The following is a 16,161-nucleotide window of genomic DNA, read 5'->3' as shown; positions in this document are numbered from 1 at the left end:
AGTGTTAACATGCCCGCGAGGTCTTATTGTACTGCGTATACTGGCAGTGTCAGAATGATCTCCACATGGTGATGACTGCAGGACTGTACTTTATATATAGTCATCTTCAGAGGTTACAGAGGGAGTAGAGATATATATTAGCTCTCTGCTTCCCTCTTAATTATTGTAGTGCGCGTGCGCGCCACAATATTGACATTACTGGCCAAGTGAACGATACCTACATGACTGGATGTTGAAACTTAAAGTTCATTTAGTCTCTGTACATTTGCAGTCTCAGAGGCTAGCTGCATAGACAACTTATTCGGAGCCTGTTACGGCGCTCACAAGCGCCCTCACTTTGTATGTACTTTCATAACTTAATTCCCTGGTGTGTTGTCCGATCAAAAAGTAACACTATGAACAACCGAAAAGTTCTTCCTAATACTGCAAACACTCCACGCGCACCACAATTATGTGTTGTTGCAGGCAAATGCAGTTCTACTTTGTCTCTTAAACCTCCTTATTTATTAATGGTAATCCCAGTTGGGAGGGGAAAATATATTCCCAGTAATGGAAAATTAGAGCGAAAAGTTTGATTATCTAGCATTTAAAAAAAAAAGTCGGCAGTCGGAAATAAGCGGGTTTCGCTGATCTTCACCATCAAATTCGAAGACTATTCCAACTGTCAACTTCTAACTTTATGAATTATAGCTGTTTGTCGTATTCGTGGTATTTTATTTGGGATTTTGGTAGTGCATTGTTTAATATGTGAACTCATCGCTGATTCTAGGTATAAGTATAGGATAAACCGTATCATCGGCTTTGCAATAAGTAAGGTTAGGTTCTCTAACTGGGGGTTGGGGAGGGTAGGAGGGAAGGGGAGGAGGAGCTTAGGAACGGTATCCTGCTTACTGTACTATTCCTATGAAGTAATTGGGCTTCGGGTTTCAGGTCTTATCACATACATGGTCATTATAGTAAGGACGTCATAAACTCTACAGTATTTATGCATGCACCTATCATTATAACATTTTGTTTCAGAACATTTTTTTTTCCTTTTGGCGTTCCACGTGTTAATATATAGACTCACAAATGCGTACTATTCCTTATAATGCCGTGAATGATTTGATTGTGCTTGGCAGTGGCGTCACCAGACTTTTCAGTCTGGGGGCACAGGGGGGTGCACCAGCATTTGATGGGGGGGGCACTTAGGTGGATACGGATCGCCGTCCTGGGGGAGGGGTCTAAGGGGAGGGGGTGCCCCCTCTCCTTTGGAAAATTTTCGCATACGGAGGATGGGCTAGATGCAAAATGGTGCCACATTTGATGCTAAATTCGATCTGAAGATATCTCCAGAAATTGCTATTTTTGAGGTAATGATTTAAACAACGCGCAGAATTTTGCAGAGGATATGAACCACATGCTGTCGATATTATGCCTAACCCTATCAATAGAACCTACATTTATTGAATTAATGTGTGCATGACCCCCGACTCCTTTCTTGTCCTGCTCGTTTTCTCCCATTATCTATTAAGATGTAACAGGTTCTGCAGCATCGTTATTGGCTCCTATCAGGGATCTCACCATGCAATCCAAAGTTTGATCACACATCAAGTATAGCTCAGTATGCAGGTGTGAACATTCGCCATTTGTTCCTACAAGCATCTGACCTCAAATGACCTCTGCACCCCCTACACAACAGGGTTAATATATGGGTCCACAAATATAGGCAAGTATGGTGCCTGCGGACCCTCACATTCTCACATTTCGTCAGCTCCTAACCTGTCAACCTCAGACCAAGGCAACATACTGCAGAACCCTCCCTTCTCACAGCAGGTCCGGATTTTCGGCATTTCACAGGCATCCAATTCACGAGTTGTGATGGCGCGGGTTACGACTTCGATACCCGACGGTCAAGGATAAACTTTTTCATTTTTTCGCAGCTCATTTGAAGAAAATACGAATTACTGTGCTTCTTTTTCCTTTTGAAAAACCAACTCAGATGATGGGAGTTGAATATAACAAAATATATATATATATATTTTTTACCAACCCAAATCTCAGATGGGGGGCACTCGGGGGCACTAGGTTTTCCAGGGGGGCACGTACCCCCTGGCCCCCCTTGGCGACGCCACTGGTGCTTGGGCAGTGGCTGCGTGAGACGATTGGATAGAGAGGGCTATGGGTGGGGGGGGGGGTGGATCAACGTCGAGGGGCAAGCGTCATGTGTCTTTGATTTCGGGGAGCACGCTACCAAATTTACCACAACATTTGTCGACATCCTCTGTACATTCAATACCACAGATTCGAGTTTTTTTTTATTAATTAATTTTCTTTGCAACAAAAGGGCACTGTTTAATTAAACAACAAGGATGTAGTGTAAACGTTTAATTGCATAAAATAGGGGCAAAGAGGTAAATTTTATTAACATAAAGAGCCACTCCTATAATTTATAAAGGAGCGCTTTCAGAGTTTTGTAACAAAAACAGCGGGAAAAAAAGGGGGTTGGGACTTGACCCGGCTCTGTCGCCCCTGTGCATGGAACTTAAGACTTCATTCAAAGCAAATAATGAATGGCCAATGTAGTATAGTTATTTGTTACAATGATCGATAATTGATACCTCAATTAAGTCTGTTCGACTTGTTAACACAATCATATTTTCGCTTGGTATATAGAGGGTGTAGAATAACTTATACAGTTTGTGGGAGGCATTTGAAAATATAAGAAATATCTAGAGTTCAGGAATGGATCGTGGCCAATTCCCTGAAATACTCATGCAGTCATCTCTCATATGGTATTCCTTTTGTTTTGTTGCTTTCATAACCTTTCCCCTTGTTAGTTTGCCAAAATATGTGAATCCAATTTTTGTTGTAGACAGATATTTGCGATCGATTACATTTGGATGTTGGGATGCAAAATGAAAGCTTCTGCCCTGGCATGCAGTGAATTTCATACTCTTGGGTCGCTTGAGATTGATAAGTTTGACCAAAAACACAGCCTTAACTTAGCGTGGGAGTATATTTTTGGTGATAATGTTCACTTAATTGACAGCAAGAGTCTATAGCGGTCGATTTTGACGTTTTGATTTTTCGGTGATTACGTAGAACGGTATTTACTACGGTACAGTTTGAAAAAAAAAGCAACTGTGTTACTTTTCGGAACATTGAAAAGAGACAGATTTATTTTCTAAGAACACAGAAAATGTCGCGTGGTGATATAGAGCAAACCTCTGGTGCCGCGAACAGGTTTACTGCTTCCATGGCGGGTGGATTGATTGCACAGCGAAGCGTGCTGTTTTACGACACTGCGTAAGCGCAGTACATAGTATATTGTATTGCAATATGCGCGCATGCGTATATGAAACTTACTTGACCCGTGTATACTCGACATTAATATGTCCATCGAACAATGTTCGCAATACCTCGAGTGATAGACGTCTCCAACACTAAAATATAAATATTCCCCTCTTCGGCTATTGAGAAAACCGTTGACCTTAAAGCTTCAATTAGAGTTCGAATTAGGCTTTAATAATAAAGTAACTTTCACGCAACGATGATAATATCAACATCAGCACATTCTGTATTTCAATGCAGGTGTTTTAAAATAAGTGAAAGTTACTGTCTTTTTATACAGTATATAGCATTACTTGAGTTTGTCCAAAAAAAAAATCATAATCGGGTTTTTGTCACGTGACCATCACGTAAACAGTGTCGTCTCTTCAGTTAAATGAGTTAAAAAAACTGGCAAAAATGAAATTATTTGAGTAGACACAAAGCTAATCATTGTGATAGAGATTAGCTAAGACAAATCATATTCCATCGAAGATTAACTATCGATCCTTCACACAAAATATTGGCGACTTGAGCAAGTCTAAATATGCAGACATCATCGAACGACACGTGCTTCATTTCTTGTTGTTTTCTTTGTTTATTCCAATGTTCAATTTTCTGTATTGAGATGGGATTTTGCAAAATCCAGAATCTGATTGGTTGAAGCTTTTCACGTGACCTAATGATTTCATTGACTTCGGTGTCTACACTGTTCACAGTCTACCTTAAAAATATGAAAAGAAAAACACAACCAACTGTTTAAACTGACAGCATATATATATAGGCCTAATTAAATTCTACATGTGAGAGCTTCGGGTTTGAAATCCATCCATAAATGATCCTAAGACTATAAGGATCACTTATATGGATTCCCTTAAACTACTCAAGAAAAAGATCATGAATATTCATTTTCAAAATTCATAAAATTCTTGATGACCCACTTGAAGGAAGAGAATTATTGAGAATGCTACAAATTCTACCACAAACGCAAACATGAAGAACCTATCTAATATGAGAGCCATTTGAACCCATTCCAAGTTATGTTCGTCGCTAGTTTCCGCCTCGTCGGCATTTTGGACCAGAGAACACAAGTGACCGGCCACCGATTGAAGACTATCATACAATTGCCGCTGTCTGCTGTTGTAATACAACGCTTTGGCATTGCCGTTCGGTTTCAACGTATCAATCTCACCGCTCAGGGAAGGGATCCTATCGGCATGTCTTTCGGGTGTGTACGGTGATGCTCTTTCAAATCTTATTCTGGGGATCTAAAACGAACGGAGAAAAGAAAGGAAAAACAAAGGGAAAAAAATTGAATAATAGTTTACTACGTAAATAAGTAGCAAACTGTAATTTTGGGTCGATATTGTTTCACTTATATTAGCTTTGGTAGTTATGAGAATTCCTTCTCCTGGAGAATACACTAGACTGTAAAAGAAGGGTTTCATATATGATAGTTTAAAAAAAGTTACGCTAATAGAAACACTGTTACATTGGGCATATAAACCCAAAACAGGCCTAAATGCAGATTTTTTTCTTCTATGAGGTGGTTCGCTTAACTGGAAATGTACACGGACCTTTCATTGAACACATATACATTAGGCAACCATAGCAATTTTTTGGGTAAAATTTTACGCAACTAATTAACCCACCCCCATCCCTCTTCCCTTCCTTCCCCGCATCATTCTCTACCATTCTTTACCGAGGGAAAGGTGGACATTTAAAAATTAGTTGGCGGTTGCGTACGCACCCCTCTCACCTCCCTAACCCACCTCTCCCCCTGTTTACGGGCCTGTAAGACCAATTTCGCAACGACTTTCGGTCGATGATGATTATGACCATGATGAATCAGATACCAGTTTGTTTAAATGGCACGTCGCCTATTGGTTGAGTTTCTCGTATCAAAGGCGACACGAGTTTATGAGTCAGTTGTTGTATCAACATAGTATATGGAACGCCAAATTGGAAGGTGTGATGGTATATAGTCGAACTCATCTTATCACTTTAAATACTGTTAGTATACATATACGTGAACTATTTTAAGCGTTACCGGTTTGGATTTAGCAGTCTCTCTGCAACTTCTCATTCCTACTAATGTTGCCATAAAGTCCATCATCAACTTCTTCATAAACGCCGACGGTTGCTCTGTGTAGTTACCATAGTTACTCACGTAGAGTACCAAAATGGACAGAATGGTCGAAAAGGAGACCAGTATAATTGTTCCCATATAATACTGGGCTATAAGACAAAAGAAACAAAAATGTATTCTGGGAGAATGTGATCAAAGGGTGTTATGGAAAGGTGAAGTTAACCAACTCCATAAATATTAATGGGCTATTTCTTCTCTTTCCCCATAAATTACTTTGAGAATTTCAAACAACAAAACTTCAAAAAAAAAAAGGTTCAATTGGCCAGATGTGATAAGTTGTCAATAAAACCTTTTGCAGAATTTCTTTCACTGACTCACTTGAAATGAGGTGAACAATTGAATATTTTACAGAAAATTGTTGAATTGACGACATATGATAAGTTGCCAATTAAACATTTTGCAGAAAAACGTTGAATTGACGAGATACGGTAAGTTGTCAAGTGAACATTTTGCAGAAAATTGCTCAATTGCTCACTTGGAATGAAGGGAACAATTGAACATTTTACAGAAAATTGTTGAATTGACGAGATCCGATAAGTTGTCAATTGAACATTTTGCAGAAAATTGTTCAATTGACGGCTTGGAATGAGGTAAACAATTGAACATTTTTTCCGAAAAATGTTGAATTGACGCGATCTGATAAGTTGTCAATTAAATATTTGCAGAAAATGTTCAATTGCTCTGTGAAAGCAACTAAGCAATCCAACATTTTTTTGATTTTTGATAAGATATTATTTTGTTTTCTAAACAATTTACTGAAAAATGTTGACTTATTGGGTCAAAGCTTTCTTATGTTGATGGCACTTTTAAGCTGCCGTAATAGATAAATTTATATTTATATGTAACATTCGCTTTGACACAGCTGTATAATCGGTTTTTTTGCGTCGTGTTGCAACTTTTTTGCAACTAATCGGATACCCCTAAATCTTACAATGGGATATGTTTACAATGTAACTGCTACTATGAGTGCTGAGTCAATCATCATTTAAGACGATCACCCTCCCCCTCTCCTCCCCTCCCCACATAAAAAATTATAATGATAATAATGTATAAGTTTTCCAGAAATTCTTAATACGATTTTGGGAGACTGATGTATCAGATCATATGTTTGCAAGGTTTCATTTTTGTTATCATTATCGAACGATTTTGGTTCTACCACAATATGACGAAGTTAATTCAAGTATATAGTAATCATAAATAAACCTTTCACCTTAAATTGAAATCTTAGTGTAAATCACATGTTGACTAACGTCTATCTGTAGAAGAATTTGAACACGTCATCAAAATATACTTACATATCAGAGGCACGACTAGCGAAGTCGGGGGCATCGTCTCTGAAGCCAGTAGAAGGAAGACACTCATCGACAGGAGGATGGTGATACAGAGGGTGACCTTCTCACAGGCATCAGCGGGCAGGAAGAATGTCAACAGGGTCAGTGCAGATACCAAAAGGCACGGGATGAGGACGTTGAATGCGTACAGTAGAGGCTTCCTTCTCACCACAATCCGGAAAGTTAATACTGCAAAGGGAGTAGGACAACAGTTGTACTTAACGGCGACTCGTTCAACTGGCATGCCTTGAAGATCCCACTCTCCGTTAGGGATGAAGCTAGCAACGTCCCCACTTTGCGATCTATTGACAAGGTCCAACTTGGAGGTATCGAATGCCCAGGAACCGAACTGCAGATGACAAACTTGCTCATCGAAGGGAAAATAGTACATGTTGATACTGCATGCGCTCTTAAAGATAGCAGGTGCGTACCAGGTGACTTCACCATGGTAATGAATTTCCACGTTGGTCTTCATGATTCCCTCGAAGGTGTCGTCTGCTCTGTAAGGATGAGTGAGACTGAAATGATCAATCAGAGAAAATGAAGATTCTCTTGGTGCAGTATAGTCAAATGGATAAGTTAAATGGGATAGCGATCTAAGGTTCGAGTCCTAAGCCAGATCCTAACGATGTGTCCTCGGTGTGTACATGGAACTGAAATCCATTGCCTCTCTTCACGCGGTCACAGTTTCGATATAAGGGGACTGGGGTTTGAGAGAAGAACAGTTAAGTCGTTTGGTGTCCGTGCCCTTGCAGGTTCTCTCTCTCTCTATGTCCCGAATATAGTTGCGTGCGACGGTTTGTGGTTACACGTCCCTAAGGGTAGTCCCCAGTGTTGTGAAATCACATGATTAGGGAGTGTTAGCTCAGTGGTTAACGCCGGTGCCTTTCAATCATAAGGTCCCAAGTTCGAGTCACTCAAAGATTAATGTATGTCGTCCAGTTACAGAGTTGTTGACAATTGACAATTCATAATCATGGACGTTAAATATAAATGTAAGAGACTGACTTCGGTCAGCTTGCGGCTTTGATGAGCCAATGAGGCAGCTTCGCGAGTTCCTGCTTGCAGGAGGATCTAAAATACATACATGAGAAGGACTGGGCCTTCATATAAGACGATAAACCTTATTCTTAAAGTTTTTAATCACTTTAAGGAAATGAACTCTCAAAAGGACATTCAGAGTCCGGTCGGTCCTTGTCACTCTCACGAAGCGACATAGCATTCATATATCTTTGAACGCTTTTCATTCCCATCAAGAGATCCGTGTGGTATTGCTAGCTCCAACAAACAGTTAATCGTTATTTGACTAACCCTTGAAGTATAAACAAGAAATTTGTTTCCACAATTTAAAGGTACTGCTTTCTTTTATTTTGAACCTCATGCCTATAACGGCATTATGCTTGGTGGCGTTAACTGTAACAATTCTACTTCCAAAGAACTTAATATCCTTCCTAGATAATTATGTTTAAAACATTATGTATACTATTATGCTTATAATAAACCATGATTTTTTATTTAATATACCAGGTATAATTAGGTATGATAGACTATAGGTAACCTAAGGTTCAATATACTTGGTATGATTATGTATAATATACTAGGTATAATTTAGGTATAATATACTAGGTACACTAAGGTTTAATATAATAGGGATAATGAGGTATAACATACTAGGTAAACTAAGGTTTAATATAATAGGGATAATTAGTTATAATATACCAGGTATAAGGTTTAATTTACTAGGTATTATTAGGTTTAATATGTCAGGTTTAATTTGGTTTGAATATAATAGGTATAATTAGGTTCAAGATATCAGGTATACTTATATGTTTAATATTTCAGGTATAACTATGTTTCATAAATTAGATATAAATAGGTTTAATACAGTATGTTTAATAAGGGTTGAATACACTAAGTATTAAATTAGGTTTAATATACCAGGTATAATTAGGTTTAATTTACTAATTATTTTTAGGTTTAATAAATTAAGTTTAATTTGGTTCGATATACTAGGTATAATTAGATTTCATATACCAGGCATAATTAGGTTAAATATAGCAGGTTAGACATACCTGGTATAAGGTTAAATATACCAGGTATAATTAGGTTGAAAATACCAGACAAATAGGTTTAATATATACCCGGTATAATTAAGTTCAATATAGCTGGTTTAATAATATTTAATATACTTCTATACTATTCTCACAGTGTTAGATACATGTTATGTATAACAACTATACATAGCCTAATAATGCATGTATGCGCAATTGGGAACATCAATTTGTAATTAGGCTCTAATCATTGTTAATAGAAACAATAACATTTTATGGAAGTACTTGCAAATTCAGGAAACAGTGCCAAGATAATATAGCAGGGTCCAGCTCGCGGATAAGCAAAGGTTCAAAATTGTGCGGAACAAGCTGGGGATGGAAGGGGTATTTTATACCGGTATGTCCCTTACAGCTTTATTCTTTATTTACATTGTTTTTCAAGATGCGGTGTGTATAGTCATGCAAGACCTTTCCGCAGGGGGCATAACCACTGCATTAATTACGCCTTTTCATAATAATCTCCTGCTAGGATTTGCTTCTCGTTTTTCAGAGTTTCTTTAACTATCGTAAACGAAAATAGCCTGTCTTACAAGATTAAATTTGGGTTATGTAAGAAATTCTTATATAAATGCGATACTATTTTATTTTTTTTGCTGATAAAGAAAACACAACAAATTTAATTTATACGCTGAAGTGAAGGATATTCTTACAATGTGTTATAAGTTCATCGTGAATCAGTAGATTATATAACAGAATTAAGGAAGCACGTGGGCGTGACCCGTGATAGACTACCGCATTGGCTCCATATTGAACCAATCGGACTGTGGATAGGAAGTCAAGTAATGTTATACCCGCTTAAATTGACGCATGCTCAGGATATATATATAAATGCCCAATAGTATCGCAAGATGTTTTACCTATCGGTTGTAATCAGAGGGGCTTAAAGGAGATATACACCCTGGGGTATTGCAGTGACCTAATAGTAGAGAGTAATATTCTTACACCCTCTGTGGAAATAATTAGTCAAAACTACCTTTCCACGAATTTCCAGGAATTTTCTCATTATTTTTATTCATCACCTACTGTGTTGGCGGACATTTTGTTAATTTTAATAACGAGGGCGCTTCAGAAATGACGTCAGCGAGCCACGTCGTAAGTTAAATAAATCCCCTCTCTGCAAATGAAATTGTACACTTGCTCTCGGATATTGTTCAGAAGTTGGTGTTAAATGCCGATGTGTTGGTTGTATCAACAGGAGAGGGAAGGAAAGGAGCAGGGAAGGGTAAACAATATTTTTGTTATTCCTGAGGGGTAAAAGTTTCCAGGGAAAAGAGAACGTACAAAAGGTACAAAAGCTCCAGGTTTGCCCTTTCGTCGCAGAACTATTACTGCAGGTGTTGGCAATACTAGCATCAGAGTAACTGCATGCCAGTGTCGGACACGGATGCGGTCTGTTTAAAAAGCTCTAGGTCGTTGCCTCAGTTCCTTCACTGTGTTTTCAGACTCGATTTGAAAGCAGTCAAGTCCAAATGCATCCATGTTCTCTCTCTTTTTTTCTTTTTTTTGAAGTCCCGAGTCAAGAAAGTATATCGGAAGAAAAATTTGACTAGCTATTGCCTTAGTTACCGTAGGATATGCTAGATAGGTTTCTATGTCGTGTAATGACTGCCGTCGTAATAGGGTTTATTTCTCCTTTCACTTGTTGAACTCTTTTGGAACCCATTTATTTTCAGAACCGAAGTGTTGGCACGTGACCACTTGATCCTGTACAGATTACCCAATGTGTAGATACCGCACGACACATGACATCGTTCCCCTCGTGTATACTTAACGAGAATATAAAACCCGTGCACTTCCGTAAACAGTGTCCAGAGGTGTCTTTTAATAGACTTGCCAATCGCAAAATTGTTATCATATGAAACGGTAAACACAATATCTAAAGGCAAATAGATCAGAGAAGTAGTTAAACTCCAAGTGTGATTGAATGAGTGTACCTAAATAAGAATTGTTGTTGATAATAAAAACAATGTATTAGTGTTACAGTAATACACAGTATATCGTTGAGGTAAATTTAATAGATTTTCAATTGATCGTTAAATTTATTAATAGAATGAATAGTTTGTGCTAGTATTGCTACTAAGCTTCCGGTTGATATTACTATACCTACAACAGTTCAAGGTGAATATGTTTATTTCGCCGATGATATATACCCTCTCTTCGTATGCTCCGCCAAAATACTAACTTCACTTCCTCGATATAGTAATCATTGTAAAAACACTCTTCACAAAAGCATTCGCTCTCTTTGGGAATGAAGAGTGTGTATCGAAAGCTTTGCCACGGGTATATGTTTGTCCAAAACCCAATCATTTACTTTTAAATACAGATCGTTTCTGATAACAACATAGACATATATATATATAGTTTGAAAGTGTATATAGTGTACCTCGAACTTATACTCTAGAAGTGACAATTCTTCTACGAGCTCTTCTGTAGTTTATAATTTATTCATAATTTACAATATATTGTCTTGCTGACGTATTTGATAGTAACTGTTCTTTAATATCATATAAGTCTATATTTAAAAAGGCGTCACCATCCAACGCAGAGGAAGGTAAGAGGGAAGTTATCAATATATGAATTGGTATATCACGTGGACGAATTAGTTTGTCATTCTGTTTGAAGAAGTGAATAAATGTTATACGGAAACCACATATACCATAGACGAAGTAATACAACACTACGAGGATGCGTTAGTTCAGCACCTTAGGCAGAAATCCATTACCTTTGTATAAATTATTGTATGTACTATTGTGGATTGGCAAGTATTACTTGGACATCACCTCCCTATTGCTGACATCGCAAATTGCGATTTGTTCTACTTAACGGTGGATGTTATCCCATGGTTGAATGAGATGATTCAGAAAATATATCTCGGTAGAGTTGATATTTAACGAAATTCCAACCATTAAGAAATACAGTAGTGTATCCGATATGGAGGACCATGGGGAGGGAGGGGAGGGGGAAGGGACAAAATTAATATCAATTTCCTATGAAGATGATATAGCAATGGAGTAACATAGCAAAAATAAAATAATAAATATTATGTTCCTATGTATGAGGTTCAACGCAGACGAATGGAAGAATTCAAGCAACATTGACCTGAAAAGAGTATTGACTTCCCTTTAAGGTCACTTTTAAAACAAGATGTATGTTACCTGTTGATTATACATTTAAGAAATTCCAATTTAAATTTCTTGGCAAATCTCGCACATGATTTAGGTTTTAAATGTTATTAAACGACGTATACTCAGATGGCTACTTACATATTATAGAGAACGATATCTGGTTTCCATACGTCAGTAGAGGGCAGAGTTACTTTTGTGATACCATCAAAGTCATCAGGGTTCCACTTGAAGCTGGCGTCTGTCCAATGCTGACGTAACCATACACTAGTTGTAAGAATCTGATTTCGTTCGTCCTTGTAATATAAGAGTTGGATATATTTTTATTATTCATATATATATATATATATATATATATATATATATATATATATATATATATATATATATATATATATATATATATATATATATATATATATATAAACTAAGACTATATAGACTAAGTCACGCTGTTTCTAGTGGTGGCTTGGCTTGCCTCTAAAAGTGGTATTTCTATGTACATCGTCGTATTCAAAAGCACCAGGGGTGCACTCTGTACAATCGTAGCACTTGCGTATACTACGCTATCATTGACAGTTATATTTAGGACAGTAATGAAAGTCATATCTTTATGAATCAGTAGCATATTTTTTCATATTATATCACAGCGACTCCCACGATAACTTTGGGTGGCTTATATAACAGGTCGCCAATAACGCTATGAGAACGATTTTTTTTTGTCCATTAAATTAACGTTACGGAGCCGTAAGAATGTTAAGATCTTTCTGTAAGTAAAAGTAGCAATTTCAAACAAAACGATTAATTGTTCAGATAATATGTTAACAATTTGCAATAAAGTGACAAGTTCCTTGAACATATATATATATATATTGAATATATAATCAATGGCTTCAACATTTTTCTGTAAAATAACCGAATGGTCATTTAAACAAAAGTCATCAATTTTAAGAATTCGCAGCAAACTGATAAAATCGATCACTAAATATATTTCTCCCATTCAACATTTGCAACTGTACAATATGGATAATTCCGATCGCATCAGAATAACATCATTTCATCATGTTGCAACAGAAAGATAAATTAAACATTTAATGAATCTCGTGATATTAACATGTTGCAACCAAAGGATTAAATTACGCTCGCATTAGAGTGTCATCATTTCAACATTTTCGCAAAAAACAAAATGCTGAACTGCAGCAAAATTTCAGAGAAAGATATGAGCACCTTAACGTTCCCATACTTTTCAGAGTAAACGAACAATTACTAAGGAGTATGTGGATGCAGTATGTGATATCACCACGAGAAATAAGTCCGGCTTTAATGCTGACACCAAACATCCTGTGTTTTATATTATTTTTATTTTAATCTTTAGATATCAGATGCCTTAAGGAATTTTTGCTGATAGCATTTTATTCACTACTAATATGGCTGAGGGATTTACCCGTATTTAATCAACACAGACAGAAAATACTTCAAAGAAAATACTTAAAAAAAAAAATTAAATGATGCACATTTGTAAACTCTTGACTTATTTCATTTCAAACTAATATAGCATCAAATTATTGAAATATTAATTCTAGTTAAACCTAAATTGCATTTCAGTTAAGGTGCATTACAGGTCATGAATATTGACCCTTAAAATATGCTAGATATTCAAATAATGGTCACCCATGCTCAAACTTATACAAACACTTCACTGCCACCCGTTTAATTACTCTTCTTCATCGACTAACATCTAACTGTACACTCCTTGGCTAGTCTGGGAAGCACATTGCTGGTCAGGAGGTCCCACAATTTAAATACTTTTGTAATCGTCTAACAACTTATTGGGCGCTATGTAATTTGGGATTACTACTGATGACCTTTAAGTAAATTAATACCAAATAATATTCGACACATTCGCGCATAACAAGTGATTTAGTACAGCTTACCATATCGATGATCTGTTGTAGAGCCATGCCATATCTAACTATGATGGTTTCGCTCGCTGACTCGGCCGGGCGTATCAACTTAGAATAATTCGTCATAAGTGTTGTAACCAGCCGGTAGGTGGCGCTGCTGTTGTTGTTGTCATTTGCACGCCCTAGTGAGAAATTTGCAAATTGTAACCTGTTTTTCGAGTTTCGCACATCCGCAGATTACTAAACCACCTGCTGCATGGGGGAGGGTAGGGATGGGGTTAGGGGAGGGGGTTAGGGGAGGGGAGGGGAATGCCAAAGGAAGGACGGAGAACATGGGGAGGAGGGAGAGAGGTTTGGCGTAAGAGTGAGAAAGAGTCAAGAACGTGGGGGTATTTTGGTAAGAAAGGAACATTAAAACATTTATTGCGAGCCTCGTGGTGTAATCATGAATGAAGTCATACCGGTTAATACGGGACGGATGTCATGGTGCGTTTGCAATGACAATGACAAACAGTGAAGAAGGTACGTAGAATTGTGATATAGAACAGATATATTATATTTACTGTTGCATTTTTAGAATTTCCTGTGCAACAATACGAGGTTCATCAATGACAGTAACTATACCTAAAACACAATGTAACAATCATGAACAATTTATAGTCTCATAGGTTGTCATGTAACGAGTTTACAACACGTTTGCGAATTTTGTCAAAAAATGTAATGTATATACATGTCACATGTAAAGTTTACATGCGCTAGGCGCGAACAAAGTTAAAAGAACAGTTTTTGATTGAGATTATTAGAAACTGATAAAACAATGGTTAAACATTAGCAATCCGAAGGTCCCGACTGAGAATCGGATTGTATCATTATTGATTTTACCTCCAAAGAGCTTTCATAATACTTTGCAAATTTCTCAAAGGTGAATGTCTTGAAAACTAGAAAGCCACAGAAACATTAAATGGACTTATTTTTGTTTGTTAATGATGAAATATATCATACTTCAATGCAGTACACAGTTCAGTAATGGTTATTAAGTTCGAGAATATTATTATTGCATGAAACACTCAGCACAACAGAATTTACATATGTTATGTGGTATGTTTCTCCATTTTCAACCAACCAAAAACGAACATTTGTTTTCACCATTATAACAATTAACATATTCGCGATGTTCGATGTTGTATTCGAAAAAGAAATTTTTATTATGCGCAATTGATTAAACAACCCTTATTAACGAATACTGGTAATGTATTATATGGTTATAATCAGATAAAATATTATGTAATAATTACGTTTCCACCATTACAACAATTAAGACATTTGCGATGTTCATTAGTAATTATAATAAAGCTACATTAGTTTTTAATTCAAAAAAAGACATGTTTTGCGCAGATAATAAACTAACCCTTATATTAGACAAAATATACATTAAAACGTTTGAAGTATAGTACAAAAAAATATTATTATGAGTAACACTAAAATAAAAAAAGGAGTATATTTATATACATATGCATGTGCATAAAACAAGCAGAAATTAATTTTGACGAAACTCTCCAAGCGCTATTTTTCAGTCTCTACTAGATTACCGGTATGTGATCGGAGGCTGATTATTAAAGTTAAATTTCACTTAATGATTTCAATGAATGTAAATATATTTACCTTGGCATGGTAGCAACAACAATATGGCCGATATTTCTAGTAGATATTGGAACATTTTCCACCTTTTCTCCCAAATAAAATCTTTCCTCACTGGAACGAAACTAAACTTTGGTCCTGCTGGGTTGGTGGTATTGGAAAGGTTGCGCATTTTCAAGATTTAATTATCCATGGAACGCCAACTGGAAAAAAAAATTAAGAACTCACCAGATGGTGCGTAAAGATTTTTAAAAAGGTCTCTCTTCCACCCCGAATCAAAAATCGACTGTAAAGCCATTTAACTCATCGAAGCAAATTGAACAAAACAAATCGACCTGGTACATCGATAGTTTCACGAAATGTTTACGTAAGTTAATAATTACTAAAACACTAGATGATGACCCTGGTTAATCATGGAATGAAAAGATTGAGAGAAGTTATGAATAGCATAAGCTGGTGTAGATAATTAACATTAACACGTGAAAGGAATGTCTCATGGTCCATGGCGCTGATCACCCGAGGAGTTATATCAAAGACTGATGGATATGCAGTAGAAATTTGCATAACAATATATATAATAATGGTTTAGACAATGAG

The 16,161-nt window shown here is 36.7% G+C and overlaps 1 protein-coding gene across 2 annotated transcripts; it reads right to left on the bottom strand.

Annotated features, from left to right (window-relative positions):
* Nucleotides 1–3,887: 3,887 nt before the first annotated feature.
* Nucleotides 3,888–15,812, bottom strand: LOC139978765 (neuronal acetylcholine receptor subunit alpha-10-like). 2 transcript variants are annotated; one of them, XM_071989247.1, is made up of 6 exons: nucleotides 15,589–15,812; nucleotides 13,957–14,108; nucleotides 12,164–12,318; nucleotides 6,754–7,307; nucleotides 5,360–5,547; nucleotides 3,888–4,577 (listed from the first exon to the last, which is right to left on the bottom strand). In XM_071989247.1, exons 1-6 carry the CDS (start codon nucleotides 15,734–15,736, stop codon nucleotides 4,221–4,223), a joined length of 1,554 nt encoding a protein of 517 aa, XP_071845348.1. In that variant the 5' UTR covers nucleotides 15,737–15,812; the 3' UTR covers nucleotides 3,888–4,220. The 2 variants fall into 2 exon arrangements, with proteins under 2 accessions (XP_071845348.1, XP_071845349.1); XM_071989248.1 differs by having other exon boundaries at nucleotides 6,754–7,289; nucleotides 15,589–15,808.
* Between the last annotated feature and the right edge of the window lie 349 nt (nucleotides 15,813–16,161).

This window comes from Apostichopus japonicus, chromosome 13 (genome assembly GCF_037975245.1).
Source record: "Apostichopus japonicus isolate 1M-3 chromosome 13, ASM3797524v1, whole genome shotgun sequence".
Classification (NCBI taxonomy): Eukaryota; Metazoa; Echinodermata; class Holothuroidea; order Aspidochirotida; family Stichopodidae; genus Apostichopus; species Apostichopus japonicus.
The sequence above is the reverse complement of the archived record's forward strand: the minus strand, read 5'-3'. Positions and strand labels throughout refer to the sequence as shown.